Source organism: Notechis scutatus, chromosome 2 (assembly GCF_049901735.1).
Source record: "Notechis scutatus isolate UNSWTSFEM ecotype Mainland chromosome 2, rNotScu1.2, whole genome shotgun sequence".
NCBI classification, from domain to species: domain Eukaryota; kingdom Metazoa; phylum Chordata; class Lepidosauria; order Squamata; family Elapidae; genus Notechis; species Notechis scutatus.
Genome location: NC_142010.1, coordinates 151,130,482 through 151,152,905, shown reverse-complemented (window position 1 = coordinate 151,152,905; position 22,424 = coordinate 151,130,482). Strand labels below are relative to the sequence as shown.

Here is a 22,424-nt window from a genome sequence, read left to right as displayed (position 1 = left end):
AATGTCATCTTTAGTTAAAAGATTCATTTTCATAGCACAGGACATTCTCTTGAATTTTCTGTGCTATTTGGACAGTAAATATAGTTCAGATGTGTTTGTAGGCTATTTCCCACTATTGATCAATGGAATAATAGTATAAGACATAACATAAATTACCCCCTGAAATTAGTATCTTTTTAAATATACAACTAAAGAACAAAAAAGCATCTGCTACTAAGAATACAGGAAACTCTGTCAGATCAAATCAAACCATCAACCATTATAAGTATTCCTAAAAATATCTGTGTATCTGTGTGTGTATTTGTCTGTGTGTTGCAGGAAGGGAATTATTGGATGTAGCAAGAGGAAGAAAATAGGAAACATTTCTGCAGCTCCATTTGCATATTCCTACCCATGGAAAACCTTGGTTCCACTGACCATCTTTCTCCCTACATGGAGAAAGCCAGTCTAAACCTGGGATAATTTGTATGCAAAGAATGTGCTCAGTTAGTCCAGTCCGATCATTCGGCAAAGCGAACAAATGCTGGCATGTATGAAGGAGAAATGGGAAAGAGAGCAGTGGCAGTTTACCCAGCCATGCCCCCAGCCCCCGAGTTGTTGTCCTCTGTTGGAAGTGCCTACTAAATTAGCCTGCCCTGCAAGTTTGAATAATGCAGAATAAAAGAACACAATTTTGTTCTTTCCATCAAGTAATTTACATTCTCCCACAAAATTGTACCCTTCCTGTTACAGCTTTTCTTCAAGCAAAGTAACAAAATCTATTAATTTGTGTGGTTCTGGACAGTACATAACATAGTTAGCTCAGCTATAAGCTGATTAAAAATCAGCCACTTTAAGATTCCATTAAGACTGTTTTCTGTTGGCTTAAGTACCACAAAGCCAAGGAACTAAGTTAAGACTAATGTCTTAACAAAACATCCAAATCTTGTACCATAGTTGGTTGCCAGATTGCTCAAAAATAGGTATCCTAGCATAATAAATATAATTTAAGGATTTCAATTCAGTCTTCCCCAACCAATATACCGTATTATGATTGGCTGGCAATATATTGAGACACATAGTCTCTCTTGACTTGTTTGATACTTGTCTGCATTTCATGTCTTCCCCCTCCCCCCACATTCAATCATGTCCAATTCTCTAAGATGCCTGTACAAGTCCCTGCAATTTTCTTGGCAAGGTTTTTCAAAAGTGGTTTGCCACTGCCTCCTTCCTAGGGCTGAGAAAAAGGTGATGGGCCCAAGGTCACCCTTCCTTTGTGCTTAAGGTGGGACTCGAACTCATGGTCTCCTGGCTTCTAGCTTGATGCCACACCTAACTAGCTCCATTCCTGTCATAATATTATGTAAACACAATCCTGAGAACTATTGTTAGTAGGAGCTACCAAAGTACAGGGTAGCAAGAATCCATCTGTGACTTCTTGCATTTCTTTTAAATTCCACAATATTTACAATGGTTTCATAACATGACAATATGGTCCTTTATTAATGGGACAATTATGAGGTAGGCAAAAGATTCAGACATTCATTCATGAAATATGAATTTAAGGCATAAGAGAAAGAATATTAAATAGAATTAGAAAGCAAGTAAAAAGATTCTAGCCAAAAACAATTTATAAGCATCACCCAAAGCTTCTGAATCAAACCATTATTATAGTTTGGTAGCAAGAAAGAACTAGAAATTCATTCTTAAAAACTTGATCTTGTTCAGGTCAAAATATTGTGCTACCTGCTGCAATACAATAAATTTCACCATCACCCTTCACAATTGCAGGATCTACTACTCAAAGTTAAGCATCTGATCCAGAAAATTCCAGGGAGAAAATACAGTCACAAAACATAGAAAAACTACTTGTTATGTTCCATCAGTCTTCAAATCAGTTGTCTAAGGGAAGTAGTTTTTTTATCCTGAAGCTATCTAATTATAAAATCAATTTATTTGTATAAAGATGAGCATATATAAGAAATCTCCACAGGTATGATCATAGGACATTAACAGCAAGCCAGAGGTTTGCCATGGAAAGTAAGAGAAAACGAAAAGCAAAATCTACAAAGCAAAAGTTGGATTCTCTCATTTCATTTTATTCCTTTAATTTAATTTATTTTACAGTCATTCTGTTTAAAATAGTAATATATTCTCTGGCACATAAAAAAAAATGTGGAGCTATGGCAACTGGAGTGTGTTTAACTAAGTCAGCCTTCCCAAATGTCAGGTTCCCTAGTTGATCCTGGAAGCTGTAGTTCAACATATCAGGCATTGAGTTGCAGAATACATGTTTGAAACAAAGGCACACACCATCCCATCATATTAGAGGAATTTCCTCGGGTCTGAGACCCCTGCAGGACTTAATAGCAGCAGAATCTTCCAGTTTCAGTCCATCCAATAAAAATATTGCAAAGTCAATGGAGCTGATCTTTAATCACATTTTTTTAAAAGAGGGTGAAGATCAGGGACAAATCCTATCAGTTGCTTCATCTTATAGGTACATCACTGCAACCATCATGGAAGAGACATCACCAATAGCTCTATCCACAACTATCAAATGAAGAGAAACTAGAGTTGATAATATTTCAGGATTCAAGAAGAATTTTAACATGTCCACAGCATAAATGTATCCTTTTGATGATGACCCAAGTATAGCAGAATGAAACTGTTTTAAATGTGCTTCATTTGTCTGAACGATAACATCCATCCATTATGTCTGAAGGCAATCGGGGGTATTTCCCAGTTAAAATACCATTTTTGTGTTACAAAGATCCAGACAACCACTAGATGGCATTGGTCAGAGGTATCTATATCTCTTTGCTGCCACCTAGTGTATGATGTTGTAGAATGATGTTTTCAAAAAACGGGGAGATACTTCATTGGCATCACAATATATGAGGCCATAACAAAAGAAGTTCAGAGCATCCACTTTTTCACTCTGAAGCTAGGGAAGGAATTCTTGGAGGGGCAAATGGGCACCTTTCTGGCTTGCCACTGCATACATTGGATGGACATGTGGCAACTAAGCTGGGAAGCAGATGGAACAGCATTCCAGGCAGATCTCAAGACAGTCCGAGGAACCACAGCAATCTTGCAGCATCCCGCAGCCCAAACCACAGGGGCAATTCCCACCACCTGCCTCTCCACAGCAGCCTTCAGATAGTGGCTCCCCTCCTTCCCCGCTGCAGCAAGCCTCTAGGCAGCCCCTACAGGCCCCACATTCCAGGAGGAGGGAGCAGACGGTCATGAACTCACAGAAGAGGCAGGCCAGGGCACAGAGAGTACAAGAATCTGGAGGAAAAGCAGAGGGGAAAAAAAAAAGATTAGGAGTACAAGGGAACTCTAAGGTTACTGAACAATTACCCACAGATTTCCACATTGCTATTATTACCCCTTCCTTCTGTTGTTCCTCCTAAAAAACAACAACCCAGAAGTCAGAAATCTTTTCTAGTCCATCAGCATATGATACCAGAGGTGGTATTCAGCAGGTTCTGACCAGTTCTGGAGAACCGGTAGCGGAAATTTTGAGTAGTTCGGAGAACTGGCAAATCCCTCCTCTGACTGGAGATTTTACAGTATCCTTCCTCTGCCACGCCCACCAAGCCACACCCACAGAACCGGTAGTAAAAAAAATTGAATCCCACCACTGTATGATATGCACAAACTGTTCTTCTGCTGGACCACTTCAAAGATGAGACATTACATAAATTAGTGCAAATGAAAATCTGTACGTTTGCACATTGGAAAATAAGGTTCTCCTTTCTCCTCTTGTAGGATGACAATGCAATGGTATATCTATATAGATTCAGTTGGCCATTTATGTGTCATATAACTTTATACAGAACAACGTTCAAAACAAATGATGAATTTTATCTTGTCCTTTACTGTAAATAGTCCAAGCTGTAAGAAAGAAATACAGCATTTTAAAATTAAATAATTGTTCCTTTGACTCTGCTATCAAATTCTAAAATGTCTGTGAACTACATCATGAATACTTGGTAAGGTTTTAAAAAACTTGGCTGTGCACTCAAGCTTAGGGCTCTGAATGTACCAATGATCCTGTTCTAAGGCTTTATTGTTAACTTGTTAATTATCTTGACTGCTGTAATAAATTTATTTATTATTCAATTTCTATAGCCACCCATCTCAATCAATGATTCTGGGCAGCTTACAATTCAAAAAATAGAACAATAAAAACATTATAAAACACAATAAAAGCAATAAAAAACTAAATAGAAATATTTATCCAAAGTAAATATGCATAGCAGCTGAGATATTTGGACAGATAACAATAAATCTCGGAAATGGGGGCCTTAGCACATTCAGCATCTCAGGTATGGAACACAGCCAGGTTTTTAGAGCTTTTACAAAAGGCCCAGAGGATGGGGCCATTCTAATCTCCAAGGGGAGGATATTTTGCAGAGCAGGGGCTCTTCAGGAAGTACTGCAGAAAAGGCCTATCTTCTGGACCAGGGGTGTCAAACTCAAGGCCCGCAGGTGGGATCCAGCCCGCAGGGTGCTTAAATCCGGCCCATAGGGCTGGCCTGGAACTATCAAAGGACTGGCCTGCGATGCCTCTGGCAGCTAAAACGGGCCACATGTGGGCCCACAGTGCCTCATTTTCACCCTCCATGCAGCACTCGGCTGGCCGAAAACGAGCTGAAAAGCAGGCTGAAACAGGCTGAAAAAACAGTCAAAAATTAGCCAAAAAACAGGGCAAAAATGGGCAAAATGGGCCCAAAACAGGCCCAAAACAGACAAAAAAAACAGGCCCAAAACGGCCAAAAAATGTGCCAAAAATGGGCCACGTTTTCAGCCTGCATAGTATGCAGGAGACCATGGAGGGCGAAAATGAGGTGCAGGAGGCCTGCATGCGACCCCATTTTGGCTGGTAGGGTACTACAGGAGGCATCCATCCTGCCCCCCGCCCCCGCGCAGAGGAGAGCTACAATGCGATCTGGCCCTCGAAGAAATCCAGAAATCCAGTTTGACACCCCTGTTCTAGATCCCAGCAGCCAACACTCTTTGGCTGACAGGATCTACAGCATGTCCAATCTGCTAGATCGAGTTGGAGAGGTAGAGATTCTTGGAAAAAGACAATTGCCTCACGTAACCCAGTGCCAAGCCATATAGGGCTTTAAAAGTGACATCCAGCACCTTGAATTGCATCCAGAAACATATCAGTAACCAATGCAGCTCACGCAGGAGTAGTGGAGGAGCCATATATCCGGCACGATTTACTATCAGCACAATCGCATACTATACCAGTTGAATTTTCTGAATGCTCTCTAGGGGCAGCTCTATGTAGAGCATGTTGTAATGGTCGAAATGAGAGGTTACAAGAGCATGAGTTATTGCGAGCAGAGCCTGCAGATCCAAGAATGGGTGCAAGCAACTAATGCACTTCCTGAATGTGTGCAAAGGCTTTCTTAACTACAGCTGCCACCTGGTCTTCGAGTAGGAGTTGTGAGTCTAGGAATATACCCAGATTGAGCACTGGGTCTGTATAGAATAGTGCAACCCCATCCAGAACTAAAGATGAAAGAACCTTGTCTTTAGAGGGTATTAGCCAGGGAGGGGATTCAATTTTTTTAGCAACCGGTTCTGTGGGCATGGCTTGGTTGGTGGGCATGGGTTGGTGGTCATGTGACTGGCTAGGCGTGCCCAACTCAACATCACTCACATCGAGGCACGCATCTCCTCGCCTGGCCTCTCGTGACCGTGGGGATGCTGCAATAGTCGTGAGTGTGAAAAATGGTTATGTCACTTTTTTCAGTGCCACTGTAACTTTGAATGGTCACTCCACATAAGCAAAGTACCAGCAAAGGGTGGGGGGGGAAACTCCAGAGAAGTTCCAGAGACAGGAAGTCTAGTCCTGCCAAGAATGTAATAAGGGTTAACGGAGAGGCAGTTTCTGTAAGCAACACCAGAGTGTTTCCTTCCTGCCTTCCTTACAGGATTAGGCCAGTAATTTCTTCTAACAACTGGTTCTCCGAACTGCTTAGAATGTTAACAACCGGTTCTAGCGAATAGGTGCGAACCTGTAGAATCCCACCCCTGGTATTAGCTAATTAATTTCCCAATCATAGACCATAAAGCTAAATGCATCTCATAATTTCATTCACATTTTCTAATGAACAAAGATATTTTCCTTTGATTTACAAGGATAGGCTAATTGCCCATATAATTATGAATTTCATATAAAGTCCAGGTTAATTTTACCATGCTTGCTATTTGGCTCAAGAGCCTCCATATACAAACAAGCATATTTTGCAATAAGATTAATATGATCTTGCTGCTGAACTCTTTGAAATGTTTATGTCTTTACCATCTAGCAAAATAGGTTAGGATAGAACTTAGAATGAAACTTGACAGAGAAACATGTTTTATTACATTTTCTGTAGAGAAATTGATTAGAAGAAAGGTTAAAAAGACCCCAAGGGTAAACCCATTTGGATTTTCGTTCCCAAAGTAAATTATAAAAGATAAACTGTAATGCCAGGCATAGAAGCGGTCTAGAGAACTGTGTTCTCCATATGTTGAATCATGGTTCTCAGCATCCCATAGAACAGCAATCTAGGCAAGGATATCTTTAGGATTCCTTTCTCCCACTGATTTTGAAACAAAGAATTATTTCATATTTCTGACCTTCCTGGCCAGATTTCTCCATTATGGCACTCTCCAGATTGGAATTTACCAATGCTCAAGAATACCAATGCTCAAGAATAATCAGGTTGGCCAGGGAATTCTGGGAATTGAAAACCATACCTCTAGGCCGCTCTAAAGAAAAGGATAATGGAATATGCCGGGACAAACTACTTTTCATTACCTGGAGCCCTAAACTAAAGGCTGCAAAGTGTGAGGTTAGGAATCTATCTATCTATCTATCTATCTATCTATCTATCTATCTATCTATCTATCTATCTATCTATCTATCTATCCATCTATCCATCTATCCATCTATCCATCTATCATCAGTTTTGATAGCCCTCTCAGCACATACAACTCTGGACATGTTACGACTGAACGTGCAAAATAAATCAAAATTATAAAGAGCACAATAATGATAAGTCAATAATAATAGATCAAACCTCCACCAAGTTGGAAGCTAATAAAACTTAGCCTAGTTGAGAATCCAGTGAAATAAAACTGTTTATTAAAAACTGTGGGGGATGAAGTTTATCCATTTCTAAACACAAGGCCTTCCAAAGGATGAGGTCCACTAGAGAAGGCATATCATCTTGTCCAATATGTCCATGTGCCCTCACTTCAGGGAGAAGGGGGATTCCTAACAGGTCTTCCTGAGATGTTCTTACTGGATGAGCAAAATCGGTTCTGCCTTTATGTTGAGTTTTATGGGTTGCCTATATGTGTAAGTCGTGATATGCCTATGATAGGGCTCACACCAGAGTTTTGAAGTTTCCCATCTTAAAAATGTTTCAGAATTGGGCCTCAGCTATACATCCCTGCTCAAAAAGTATAACAGAATTAGTATCAATCTGGCCACCATACACAGTATTATTTCCTTATACAGTATTCCAAGATATGACAATATTCTGAGAATATTGGGAACAAGGATACATAGAACTCTTGAAATAATGTCAGACTCTGCTAATCTGCCATAATGATCCCTGAAGAAAAGCAGTTAGTAGGAAGCTTCCATGGTAGCCGGGTTAATCGATGATAGCATAATTCAGATACTTCTGATGCAAGTTCCACAGACTCACCACTCTGGTAGCAGAACTCCAGGGCTGATCCTTCAAGCTTGCAGCAGCAACAACAGGTGGAAGGGTCAAAAAAAAGCCCCAGGAGCCTTGAGTGACAGGCAGGCAGGCAGGCAGGCAGGGCAGAGCAGAAAAAGTGGGGCACAAAAAGAAGAGGCAGGATATAAGAAAAATAGCAAAAGAGGCTAAGAGGATGGCAGCACACACCTCTGAAGAAAGGAATATGATAGAGAAGAAAACAGAGGTCACATTTTCACAGCAGTAGGGTGAATTTGGCAACATCCTTATACCTTATAAATCAATTCACGTGAAGCTTTCTTGGCAAAAATCGACATCTGAAGATACTTGCTTTGTATGCTAAGTTGAAGCTAGCAGTGACTGAACTGGCTGGTACCTCAGAATATCATGAAACCTAAACTCCATTCCTGGGCCGGTTTTGTTAGGACCAGCAGTGCTGGGCTATAACAATCCAGACAATCATGACAATGGACCAAAGAATTAGCACATTCGGCGTCTCTCCCTAAACTTCCTCAGCACAAATTTGATAGTTTTCTCTGTGTGTGCGTGTGTGTATATGTAATAAAAATGAATGACAAAAAGGAGGCCCATTTTAAAAATACAAGAGGAGGATGGAATCAAGGTTCGGATTTGCCAGTCTGCACATCTCATCTTTTTAATGAGCCCCTGTGAGAGAGCTACCCAACCTTATAGCTAAGGGATGTGTTCTGAATTCTCCTTTTTAGTTTATGCCTGTTTCTATTTTTGCATCTCCGGCCAAAAGCCATTAGGAATGTCTGGTCTTTGGCACTTAAATTCATTAAGCATCAAGGGGAAGATAGGTAAGAGCCACTCTACATTTTCAGAGCAGTCACGTGACACAACCCAGTTGGAAGGGTACTATTTAAGAAGTCCACAAGTGGAACAATTGCACCCTTAAATGCTCCCTGTGCTGATGGTACACAGTATTCTTCAACCCTTCTCATTGTCAGCTGAGTAATGATTTAAGAGCTTTTTCCCTAGCCTCAGTAAAAAAGTCAGCTTTGCTAATCATTCCGGAGATCTAGGCTGCAAAAATCCCACAATCACAGAAAACAGCAAAAGAGATGCAAAGGACCCTATCTCTTGCTGCAAATAAAGCTGTGGGCAGAATGGAAGCAAACTTCCTTGTTAAGCTTTCCTTTTCCTGCCTTATTAGTCATTCCTGATACTGGCCTTAGGATTTTTCCCAACAATTATAAAATGCACACTTCAGATTTTAAACAGTGTATCCGCCAATGGAGAATGCTGATACGGCAAGGCTGCTCCAAAATGTTTCCCACCACACATCAAGACAAGATGGAGCCTCCCACATCACTCCTTCATGACTAATTGCCAGGCAGAAGTACAACAGGACGAGGCCTGCAAGCTCAAACCAACTGTCTTCTTGAGCCAGCCTTGTTTTTTCACAATGGCTTACCAAAGGCCTTCCATGTTGTTACTGGAAATAACATGTAGCCCCCGTGAGTAGTTGCCATGGAGAGATCAAGCTGCTGTTCAATCTGATTTAAAGATCTCACTGGGGTTTAAATGCCTTCACCTGCACTTGAGCTTTCAGAGAGTGCAAAGTTAGTTCAGGAAGCCCGTATTGGTCTACCTGTTCTTTTCCTTCTGAGGCAGGTGCCTCAGTCTGCCTAACAGTAGAGCCATCCTCTGTGATATGTTTTGGGTAAGAAATTGTCCCTCCTAATTAGGAGAGGTCTCTTTATAAAGCCATCCACACCTATCTGTATGGAAGAAGACACGTTTAAATATTCCTTTTGGATGGAGTGTGTGTGACTGGGTGATTGGTACCTTGCCCTCTTTTATACAAATGTGATGTATAAGACAGACGTTAAAAAGGGCAGTACTTCAGTTAACCGCCATTTTGTCATTCTCAGTCCTCTGCTAGAGTATCCACTTGCCCTTGGAAAAGTTATCAGGGGCCAAATGGGAAACTCCTGTCCACCAGTGGTTTTGTCCTGCTCTCTCATTATTTTCATATGGGATAGACTTCCCATTTTTGTTTCTGAGCCTTGACCCAGAACCCAAATGTTACTCCTTGGTGGCTGTTTCTTCTTCATTAACCATCAGTGGCCATTTTTCAGCAGCCTCCCTACCAGACCCTCCCTCCATGAACTCACCATCTCCAGCCACCTCCTGAATCTGAGAAGCTGTTGACTTGCAGCTCTTCTTACTGCTGGTGGTGCAGATGGAGGAAGTGGAGCTGATGCGCTGCTTCTTTGAGGCCTGGGGCTGCTTCTGCTTCACAGAAGCCTGAGGGGGAACCCCACAGCCATTGCCACAGGAGGCAAGGCGGAGAGGAACCTTCCCCTGTTGGGAAGACAAGCAGGACGTACTGGTGGCAATTGAAGGAGAAAGCTCTGCAACAAAATTGAAAAGAGAGGTAGAGGTGCAGGGCTGGCATCTGATCTATTTGTTATTTAGCTCATGGCAGAATAGCAACTCAAACAGCAATTTCCTTTCTGTAGTTAAGAATAGCTTTCTTGAGAAGTGGGGTAATATATATATATATTACTTCCTTCCAAGCCCTGGTTCCAATCTCTACTTCGACCACTCTGATCAAAGTGATCATTCATATTTTTAAACAAAGGTGAATTCTTTTCATTAATTAATGTCACCTGCTAATAATTACAACTCCCATAAGTTTAAATCGGCATTTTGGAGAGTTGTGGGTTCAATACATCACTTGTTGGGAAAGTATTTTATATTTGTCTGTAAAATCTATTAGCCGTCTATCCTACCTCTGAGGTAACTCTGGGAGGCTCACAATATTCGTCCACTAGTGATGAGTAGTTGAGCCACTGCTCCTAGAATCCATTCAGAAGTTGGTAATAAAATAGAAGAGAGAAATCCTCAAACACACAGGGACTAGTCATTTCAACCATGCTTAATTTAAACTTATATTAAACCAACTTTTACAGGGGGATGCTCAGCACATCACAGAAAGGCCAAGTGGATCCTCTTGTCCCAAAACAAGTTTGCCCATTGATGCTTTATACAGGCATTCATAGAACAGCAATATAAATAGTGGCTGGAGAAGACAACTTGGAAACGTTGCTGCAGATCCAAAGTAGAAACCTTTGTACCTAAGTTGGATCAATATGTATAGATCAACATAAATAATTGACTATCACAGTGGATTACAGACCATTACAATAGCCCAATATAACCAAGAAGTCTATTTTGGGTTCTGCTTATTAGCTGACATTATTGATGTATTCCTTTTTTTTGCTCTTGTCCATACCTTCTCACTAGCTTTGTAAAAGGAAGAGTTACTGGAGTTTAAGTCCTTAAACAAATAAATCTGGTTTTCAGGGAAATATATATTCTCTACTGCTTCTTAACGATCTGATCACCGAAAGCACAAATAGCCAGCTCTCTCCTTCTATACAGATGTATGAGTATGACTTTATTTGAGGAAAGGCAGAGTTCAATAATATCTATGGTGCAGTCTTATATTTACACTTAGCAAGAAGTAAATCCCCTTGAATTAAATGGATCCTAGTTCCAAAAAGACTATGTACAGAATTATATTACATGATACACTATACCATGTTTCAAAGCTCTGGAAGATACATAATTTAGGAGAGGAAGGACCGTTTAGGAGTGTGGGAAAGGAAACATTTACCATGTATGTTAGATCATGTAATTAGGTCTCAAAGTTATTTAGGTGGCTTTTTATTGTAATATACCACAAGCAATCATAAAAAGTGCTCTGGAATTGCACTACAGTTTGGTAATTTACATTAGGGACACAACTTTGAAATTTGCAGTGAAAGGGAGGGGAAAAAGGGAAGGAAAGGAAAGGAAAGGAAAGGAAAGGAAAGGAAAGGAAAGGAAAGGAAAGGAAAGGAAAGGAAAGAAAGGAAAGGAAAGGAAAGGAAAGGAAAGGAAAGGAAAGGAAAGGAAAGGAAAGGAAAGGAAAGAAGGAAAGGAAAGGAAAGGAAAAGGAACTCTGGGCAGTTGAATTGTTTCCTCTTACTGCTTATTTGGGTACTTTTCAATTAAAAATAATATGAAATAAAGAAACATATGGAAAGATACCAAGGCAACCTGGCAGAGGACCTCCCATGAAGAGGACCAGCAGAGCTAGGGAACTGAAATTGACTAGCCTCTGGGCCACCACCCAATGACTGAAACTGACCAATACAAGGAAGCTAGCAATAAACACAAATTCACTGCTCTTCTTCTCCAGATGAAAAGATGGAGTTCAGCTCTCCTTTCTCCCTTGATGAAAATGGAGTAGTATTAAAAACAGAGAAAAAGAGAGATGACAGTTATGATAGCAACTCAGGAAATGAAATACAAATGGCTGGGCTAAAGAATGAAAGAAATAGTTGAGAGGTTAGGTAATTCCCAGAAGGGAATCAGTATGCACAGTATTCCTCTGAACACACCACCTGAATTCATAGTCAAGACAATGGTTGGCAAAACATTATGAATTTTATGCACTTTGACAATGTGGTAAGATAGTATCAATTTAAGAGAGAAAATGCTAAATGTCTGAAGCTGTCTCACATATGGGCTGGGAATGGAAGTGAAGTGAATGTGATGAAAACAAGGAGAGGTTGAGGCAGATAACTTGCTGCATCATGCACAAAAGGAGAAAGTATATGCATTTTCTCCAAATCAATATCATGAGGGCTTATGCCTCATGCAACCCATAGAAGCATTTGGATCATATAACCTTGAAGAAGGAATGCAAGGATGGTTACATAAATATTAGCTCAGCTTTGGAAAAGAAGGAGTGAGAAAGAAATTCAAAACTGCCCTGCCTTGATTCACTTTGTATAACAGGAGGAAGAGTGAAGCTATGTCAGATTGTCAAGAGGCTGTTATTATACCTTAAAACAAGAAGGTAGAGTTCTAATAGTCCTTGTGAAATATGTTTCCTGGCCTGGTACGTTTCAAGGGACTGACTCAACCTCTACTATAGTGCAGTGTTGGTGTGGTGTCGGGGGTTTCGGTTCAATGTGAAGGATGTGTGTTTGTGTTTATTTTCATGGTCATGATGTGCAGTGAAGATGGTGTTTGATTTCATTGTACGAGGTGCAATGACAATAAAGTAAACTAAACTAAACTAAACTATCACATGCACAAGGCTGAGATAGATCTCAAACTGTTGCTAGCCCTTAGTAGGACTACTATGTTCTTCTAGCATAGTTTAGTCAGAGAATGCAAATCTCTTGGTCTTTTATTTCTACAGAAACTAAGGGCCTCTGAAATATTTTTTTTAAAAAATGATGGAGGGAATGAGTTCTGTTAATTGCAGCTAAGCCAGGCCAAAGCAACACTGATGCTTAGTATGCAATTGATAATATTTTTGAAAGATAAGAAGAGAGGAGTGACCACTGGAATGGCACTGTGACAGGACAAATGTTTAAGCCAGTGCACCAATAAAGAATAAACATTTGGAGGGTTGAAATGAGCGGTCCTTGGTGCTCTCTGAGCTTGGTTGTTTTCTTGCAGACATTTCATTACCCAAAATAGGCAACATCATCAGTGCTAGTAAGGAGTGGGGTTTGTTCTCTGAGAGCAATCTCTGAGAGCAAACCTCACTCATTACTAGCACTGAGTTTACTTATTAGTTTGGGTAATAAAACATCTTACAAGAAAACACCCAAACTCAGAGAGCATCAATGACACACACACACACACACACACACCCCATTAAATCAGTGTTCCTTGACCTTGGGGACTTTTAAGATGTGTGGACTTCAACTTCCAGAATTGCTCAGCCAACTTTTCTCCCCACAAACCTGTATTTCTCCATTTTAGCAGAGATGTGCTACCTGTCTCCAAGAACAGAAGCTTGAGGAAGAAGACTGATAAATTCTGAAAACAACATGAGGTTCCAGAACCTCTAATAATGGGGTGAAAAGCTGACATTTGCTTGTCAATTTTGAGCTCCTCCATATCACCCTGGGTTTTTTTTTTTTAAAGTGAATTTTATTTGCATTACCTTCAGATGGGCTGTGATAATGAAAATAAACTAAAAGAAAAAGATGACACAATGTCCCTCAGGCCTACCGTTTCTGATTTTGCAAATGAGCTTTGGAAGTCCTTGTTTGTCCAGTCCTACATGTCCCTGCCCTGAGGCCCAGCATAGACCGTATCTTTATGCAGCAGCGCTTTCTTTTCCAAGCGAGAAATATCAGGCATGAAGCCTGCCAGGAAGTCGTGTCATCTGAAGCAAAGCCAACTGATGCCAGCCATGTGCAAATCTTTTGTGTGAGGGACAGACCAGCTTGGCTTATGGGGGACAGTACATCAAGATGTAAAATTGGATGGTTTGCTTTGATATTCAGTGAGAGGAATGTATATGATTTTCAACTTGAGAGGGATGTTCACCATTGCTTTGATATCCCAGACAATCCAACCATTCTACTATCTAATGTGAAAAGTACAACTCATCCTGAAGCAATTCTATACAAGGGTGTTTCATTACTCCTAGACTGGATTGGCACACTCCTGTTCCCAAATTATTCTCCCTCATTGGCAGTTGAGCTATTTTCTCCTCAACTACAATGCAGGAGGCTTTCTGAAGCCGCTTTTCATCTGGAAATGCTAGACCCTGTGTGGGCTGGGGAAAGCTCCTTTGGTAATGGAATGCTTGTCTCACTCCTCCTCCTGGTTCCTGAGTTTCAACTGCCCTACCTGGGCCTCAAAGGGGAATCCTATCTCAACAGCATTGCATCTCCTCAGTAGCCCTGAGTAAGCAAGCAGATGTGAAATTGACAAGATTCTATACTGTATTCTGTCCCCTTTTAGATGCTACTGATATATAGACCAGTGATTTTAGCTTCTTGTTCTTTTGCGAGACAGGGAAGTATAACACATGTTCACGTGGGAGTTCCTTTATTCATACTCTCTAGCTAACAACTATCCTTGGGAATATTTTTCTGGCGTATACCATTTATTTAGGAAAATTTGGCCTATCGAAAGTATTGCCTAAACACCAGAATTATTATTTGTGATGAATAAAGCAAATCATCACCTACATGTCATAATGAAAGCTGCATTAACAAACATAATAAATGAAAAATGAAAAGTCATTTAAGAGACATTTAGCAAACATTTTAATTCATCTTAATTATGACTGAAGGGATCTTTATAGATGCTAATGTTCTAGTAAAAAATTCATCAAGTGACAAATAATTACTTTAAATCTCCAAATCACATCATAAATTAGGCTCAATGGATTCTGTAATCTCTAAGAAATGTATGGTTAAAAATGGCTATATAATATGGGCACAATATTCTTCACAGCAAATTAACAGCAGATCCTACCTCCTTCTAATTGTGCTTCTGACCTCCCCATTTTTAATTGGGCATTTGGCTGTGTGTAGCATTTTATTTATGTTTTTCTTTGTACAGTTTTTATTTTTTATGATTGTAAACTGCCCAGAGTTACCCTGAGATATGATGGGCAGCCAATATATATTTAAAATAAATAATAAATAAATAGTCTTAGTGGACCAATGTAGATGCCAGTCTGATTCCAACTCATGTATTCTGTACAGCAATAAAACTGTTTCTTGAAAAACCGATTCATTTTAGAACACCTATGTTCACTGTGGATTATGGGAGCTGTAAACCAATGGAGCAGGACTAGCATTGCTACCTTTAATCCATGAGTATATCTCTCAATATCTGCCAACTTGATCTATTGGGATCTTCTGATAACATAGTTCTGTATATGTCCTATAGATCAGTTAAAGCACACAGGCACTAGATAGCAGCACCTATCCAGCCTTAGCCAATGTCAAATAAAGCTAAGCAGAGTCAGATCTGGTTACTATTTGAATGGGACACCAATCCTGGAATTGTTAGTTAAACTGAAAAAAAACCCAGCCTGGAGGAGGTAGAAGCCAACCATTTCCATATTATGAATTCAACTGAAGAGAGTCTTTATTTTTTTATATGTATGTGTATTTTATCAATATGAAAAACAACTGAGACAGCAACATGTAACATAAAACTCTGGGGTATTATTTATAAAGGCAATAAATCTGACATAAAAGTCCAAATAACAGAAGAAACAAGTAAAATCTTATATATATTTTTTAAAAAAAGAACACTAGCATGATTGCCAAAATGTCAGAGAAATACAGATTTACTTAGTGCCAAAAGGACTGTGGTGCCAGGCAAGCCTTTTGGGGAAGGATGCTTTGTGTGATACCTCATCCACAGCATCACAAAACTATCTGCCCAGCTTATGCCAACTGAAAAGCTCCACTTACAGTGAGTCCCTTCCCCCCCCTTTTTTTGTGCCTTCACGTCAATCTTGACTCCTGACAACTGCCTGGACAAATCCCTGCAGTTTGCTTGCCGGGATTTTAGAAGTGGCTTGCCATTGTCTGCTTCCCAGGGCTGAGAAAGAGTGTCTGGCCCAGGGTCACCCAGCTGGTTTTGTGCCTAAGAAAAGTGGGACTGCACACTCTTCCTTTTTGGAGCCTGATGCCCTAACTCACTCCAATAAACTGGCCCCAACATTTTAGCAATAATATTTTTCTATGAGGGAGTATTAAATATTTGCCCGTGGAGAAAAAAAAGAAAAATATAGTTCTTGGGCAATCCAGACAATTTTTGTGCAACCGAGGAGGCTGTTATTGTTGCCAGATCACTCACCTGAATCAGGAGTGACTTGAATGGCATCCATTGTGTCCTTTATGGGATCTGTATGTGTTCCATCAATCCTGTCCAATACAAGGGAATTCATGGCTGACAACTGGGAAATAAAAATGTGGAGCAAAAGAGAAGAATGTATCGAAGAGGAATAGTAATAAGGATATATAATTAAAAGTAGAATATAATATAATAGCATTAGTAGAAACTTGTTATTCAAGCTTTTATTTGTTATTCTGTAAACATTTGTTCTCTGTAACACATACATGCTATATTATGCCTCTGTAAAAGTATCTCCTGTATTCTTCTTGTATTAAGGCATATGAAACATATGGTCCTGCTATCTGAATCCATCATAAATCTTACCCTTGTTTCATCCAAAGACTGGCACTATCTCAAAGGACAGCTCACACACCTTTGATCTGTGTTGTTAGTTCTGTGTAGCAACAGGGGGCCAAGTGGCTAATTCGACTAATTAGGAGAACAAAGGAATTGTGAAAGCATCTACCTTTTGCGGGAAGGAGGTAACAGATAACAGATAATCAGAGTTGGAAGGGACCTTGTAGGTCATCTAGTCCAAAACACACACACACACACACACACAAGCAGGAGACCCTGCACCATTTCTGACAAATGGCAGTCCAATCTCTTCTTGAAAATCTCAAGTGATGACGCTTCCACAACTTCCGAGGGCAAGCTGTTCCATTGGATGATTGCTCTCACTGTCAGAAAGTTTATCCTTATTTCCAGGTTAAATCTCTCCTTGTTCAGTTTCCATCCATTATTCCTTGTCTGGCCTACAGGCACTTTAGAAAATAGCTTGACCCCTTCCTCTCTGTGGCAGCCCCTCAAATATTGTAAGACCTCTATCATGTCTCCCCTGGTCCTTCTCTTCACTAGGACTAGCCATGCCCAGTTCCTGTAACCGTTCTTCATATATTTTAGTCTTCAGTCCCTAATCATCCTGGTGCTCTTCTCTACTTTTTCTAGAGTCTCAACATCTTTTTTATAATGTGGTGACCAAAACGGGATGCAGTACTCTAGGTGTGGTCTTACTAAGGCTTTATAGAGTGGGATTAGTACCTCACTTGATCTCAATTGTATCCCTCTGTTAATGCAATTTAGGATTGCATTAGTATCATCTGCAAATTTGGTAAATTCCCCTTCTATTCCCTCATCTAAGTCATTAATGAAGTTATTGAAGAGTACGGGGCCTAAGACAGAACCTTGTGGCACCCCACTGCTTACTTCCCTCCATGTAGACTTAGACCTATTAAGAACTACTTGTTGAGTACTGTTTGTCAGCCAGTTGTAAGTCCATCTAATGGTGGTGCTATCTATTCCACTTTTTTCTAGCTTACTAAGAAATAGGTTGTGGTCTACTTTGTCGAATGCCTTACTGAAATCTAAATATATTATGTACACAATATTTTGCTGGTCTAATTCAGTCACTATGTTGTAGAATAAAATAAGATTGGGTTGGCATGATCTGTTTTTAACAAACCCGTGCTGACTGCTAGTTATTACTTTACTTGTTTCTAGATATTGGCAGATTTGTTTTTTATTATCTTTTCCAGGATCTTCCCGGGTATTGAATTGGGAAGAATTGGGAACTAAGCTGATGTCTATAAAAGCAAGTCATACTTTCCCCAAGGTGTGGCTATTCCTTACATGCTTCATGTCTGCATGTTCTGGATATAGTTCACCCAGTATTTTGTTTTGGCCATAAATAAAATCTGCTTCTTTTTGCAAGCCTCATCTGAGTCTCACTATCTTTGGCATCTCAGTGGCTCGGGGAAACTTCTGGGACCTTACATTTTTGCATTACATTTAAGTTTGAACCATCCTGGGAATGGATCACAAAGTAAAAAGAATATGCTTGTCAGCCAGGGGAATATCAGTTGTTCCTGAAAGAAGTGAGAGGCAGAAGAAACAAAGGTGGTCTTTTTTCTGGCCAAAATTCCAAGTCTGACCTGAGATCAGAAAAGAAGATGGTGTATTTATATTACCATTGAGTGGTAATTTAGACTGTAACCTACAAAGGAGTTCTCTGCCGGATTCAAATATATGACCTATTTCGCCATCAAAATGGACTATTAACATTTGACAGTTTTGTGCAACTGGACCTGGGGTAAATTAAAGGATCAAGGATCCCCAACGTGAAGCTGCTGCTGGGTTGCTGCTGTTTCCTGAGTTTTCATCACACTCCTAACCAGCCCTGTCAGTTCAAAGCCCTTGGCGGGAGGGGGAAACAGGAAACAACAGGTCCATTAACCTCCCACCCCGCTGCGCCTAAAATAACAGGAGGAGGCAAAACAGCAGGAACAAAAGCATCGAGAGGGCTGGACCCCTGGATTTGGGGCAGAGAGAACCACCTAGTTTTAGCAGGCTGGAGCAGAGGATGGCAGGAAGAAGCCTACCATTTGTACTGCCATCACTTTTTCTTTCTCAAGTGGCAGGTCTGGGTCTTAAAAATAGATGTTTGTGACAGGCAGAAATTCAGTGCCAGCATTTTCTACAATATTACGGAGATAGGAAAAGCATCTGTGCTAAATGTTTGCTTATTGTTTTCATTTTAAAATCCAGTGAATTTAGAGGGAAACAGGCAGAATAAAGTTAAGTATCTCTATCTAGGTAAGCCCATCATGCTTGGTTCTCCCCCAAACTCTTGTCTCTTAAACGTGTTTATTTTTTATTGTTTAGGCCTCATATTTCCAGATGATGCAGAGTTAATATTTCCACTGTTACCTTTAAAAGCTTTGCTTTTTAAAGACCAACTTTAAAATAGCTTGTCTTCAGGTAGTGAAAGAGGCACTCACTTTCCGAATTATATTAAAAGGCAACCGAAAGGCAGACCAATTACACTAAAAGGCAAATTAAGTGTAAAATAACTGTTGTTTGCTGAATGTTTATGTCCCAATTAGCCATTTAATGTCTTCCATACCTTGACATATTTAGCATTATAGGAAACAAAGAATTACTGTTTCAATCAAAGACTAGTATACAGTGGCCTAACCCTGTTGATAAATTTCAATACTAAATGAAACATAACATTACAAACATAATGATTAAAACATTGCAGCTCTTAATTCATAAGTAAAATTATTGCAGCATTACTAAGCTAAATAAAATGCAGTCTGTAAACTATAATGATGTAAAACAGTTAATTAAGAAAAAAATAAAAGTTGTTAAACTATCTAAGGCATCTCAGAAATTCAACATCAATGTAATTCTAAGTAATATAATCATTAATTCTAATCATTATATTCTAACGCATATAATGAAAAGGAATGTATAGTCTTCCTCTTTTGCTTTTAGTCTAGCTTATTCATATTATTCAGTTTTTGTTCACTATGACCCACACTAGTCACCGTGGAATTAGGGGAGGGGTCGAATCTACCAAGTTGGCGATGGCTGAGATAACATTTACCAATTAGCCAATGCCCTCTAAGTCTGCAACTTTGTGGATTCTCATTGATTATATTTAGGTAGTCTTGGAGCCATTTAGACTAAAACACAAAGTAAATCTCAAAGTAAATTTAGGAAGAGACATGCAAATATAAAAGCAAATGAGAAAAAAAAACCCACAGAAGTGCTCCTCATTTATCAAAGACTGAGTCTAAAGTTTCAGCCTTTCTTCTAGTCTATTGCTGCATATCACACATCCTTTGTATTTTTTTCCTGTTGCACTAAGAATCTTTTAAAGGGGAAATTGTATATTAGGATCCACTTCTCAGCAAAGGTGAAATAGAAATGCATAATTGTGTGCCACTACAACAGGCAAACTTTCCAACTTATATCAAAAGGTAAAAAAGCCGGAACACTTCTTTTTTAAACAGCTGCTGGATGAACATTGCATATAAAGGGCAGGGTGCAGTTATTTAAAAAGATGGGCAACAGGCATTGCATATGTGTGTTTATATACGCATACACACATACACTTCCACCTCCCGTAAGTCTCTGTCCTAGTGAGATCCCGATGTACCTGTTAAGGCAAGCAATTCACAGCTGCCGGTTCTCTTCCGAGTTCCAAGATGCTTTGACCAGGCTCTCTGATTTACACGCTGTGCACCTTTGCTGTTTGGGATACACTCTGCTCAATCTGCTTCGTCCATCAGGGTCTGGCTGATGCTCCAACTTCTCTGCCGTCATCACATCCTGACTGTAGCCCTGCATGGTGGTTGGGGAGGAAAAACAAATATCAGGTCATAAAAAGCAGCCACTCCCATCCCCTTGCCTTAGTATTGGGCTGGGCAGAGGTCCAGGGAAGGGTCAGTTCATGCAAACCATTTTTATCTCTGAAAAATCCCATCGGATTGAAAATTGCTCCCCCTCTTCACCAAGATGTATATTTTCTTCATGTTGTAGAATAGCTGCATCTTCCAAAATTCCAAAATGAACATTTTACAGGCAGTCCTCAACTTACGACCACAACTGAGCCCAAAAGTTATGTTGCTAAGTGAGACGCAAATGAATTTTGCCCCATTGCATGACCTTTCTTGCCACAGTTGTTGAGTGAACCCCTGCAGTTGTTAAATTAGTAACCTGCTTGCTCAGTGGATCTGGCTTCCCCGTTGACTTTGCTTGTTCAAAGTCCACAAAAGGTGATCACATGACCCTGGCAACCGTCATAAATATGAGTCAGTTGCCCAGCATCTGAATTTTGGTCACATGACCATAGGAATGCTACTATGCTTGTAAGTGTGAAAAAAAGTCATAAGTTTTTTCAGTGACATTGCAACTTTGAATGGTCACTGAATGAACTGTTGTAAGTCTAGGACAGGGGTGGGCAAACTTTTTGGCTCGGGGGCCGCATTGACTTTTAAAATTTGACAGACGGGCCGGGTCAGCACAAGATTTTTTGGGAATCGCCCCCCACCCTTCCCCCACCCTTCTCCTCCTTCCCCTCCCCTCGGAGGCCCCTGAGTCAGGAGTTGCTACCGCCGGCGCGGCTCCACGTGGCTCCAGTCCCGCATTGCCTCGGGAAGGGAAAGGCAAAAAGGAAGAGCGCGGCGGTGCTTTGCAACGGGAGCAGCGGCACCGGAGGCTCAGGCTCAGCGGCTCCTGGTTTTGCCTTTTCCTTCCCAAGGCAACGCGGGACTGGAGCCGCACGGAGCTGCGCCGGCGGTAGCAACTCCTGACAGTCCCAGCCGGACACCTGAGCGGAGCCCGGGCAAAACTGCCTGTTGCTGCTGCCGGAGCACCGCCGGGTCGCCTCCTCCAAGCAGCCTGCCCGCCCACCGGGCTTCCCCTCTGCTGTGCGGCTCGGGGCCAGGCGTGAGCGCCCGCAAGTTAAAAGGAAGCCGAAAGTTGCTGGGAAGTTGCTCGAGTGCTGGGAAGTTGCTCGGGTGCTGGGAGCAGGCTTTTAAAGTGCCGCCCGAGCAAAGTTTAAGCAGCCCGCCCGCCCGCCGGGTGGAATCCTTCCCGCTCCTCGGCGGGAAGACGCTCCAGCCTGCAAATTTTGCCTTTGCAAAGTTTAAGCCTGGAAGCCCCGGAAAAAAAAGGGGGGATCGGCGGGGACTCACCTTCGGAGAGGTCGCACTCGAAGGTGATTTCGAACTCCCAGCCGAGGCCTTTGCAAATTTCTTTTCTTTCCTACCCCTAGATCGCTCCGCACTGTTTTGCAGCTTTGGGGGCCACGCGGCACAGGGCAATATGCCACGCCTAGCGATTTTTTTTCAGGGGTGGGCCGCATTGGACAAACCAATGGCAGCGATTTTTTTTCAGGGGCGGGCCGCATTGGACAGACCAACGGGCCGGATGTGGCCCGCGGGCCGTAGTTTGCCCACCCCTGGTCTAGGACTACCTGTATACTTTTGTTGTCTTAAATTGTTGTCCCAAGGCCAATTCTTGTGCATGACTTCATTGTATGAAGTAGGGAAATTGTTCTTTCTTTCCATGATTTCTTGCCCCACATCATATTTAGATCATTTTTAACTTGTTTTGTAGAGATTCTCAGTCCTCCAGCTCCCAAAGGTGCTTTTTTTCAGGAGGCAACTGGACTTTCATGTTTTTCTTTTGAAGATGTTTTGCTTCTCATCCAAGAAGCTT

General features: G+C 41.0%; 1 protein-coding gene across 1 annotated transcript; it reads right to left on the bottom strand.

Annotated features, from left to right (window-relative positions):
• Positions 1-1,552: 1,552 nt before the first annotated feature.
• Positions 1,553-20,529, bottom strand: LOC113417805 (myoD family inhibitor domain-containing protein-like). Its single transcript, XM_087954099.1, has 4 exons — positions 20,359-20,529; positions 16,377-16,476; positions 9,866-10,105; positions 1,553-3,273 (listed from the first exon to the last, which is right to left on the bottom strand). Exons 2-4 carry the CDS (start codon positions 16,465-16,467, stop codon positions 3,005-3,007), a joined length of 600 nt encoding a protein of 199 aa, XP_087810225.1. The 5' UTR covers positions 16,468-16,476; positions 20,359-20,529; the 3' UTR covers positions 1,553-3,004.
• Between the last annotated feature and the right edge of the window lie 1,895 nt (positions 20,530-22,424).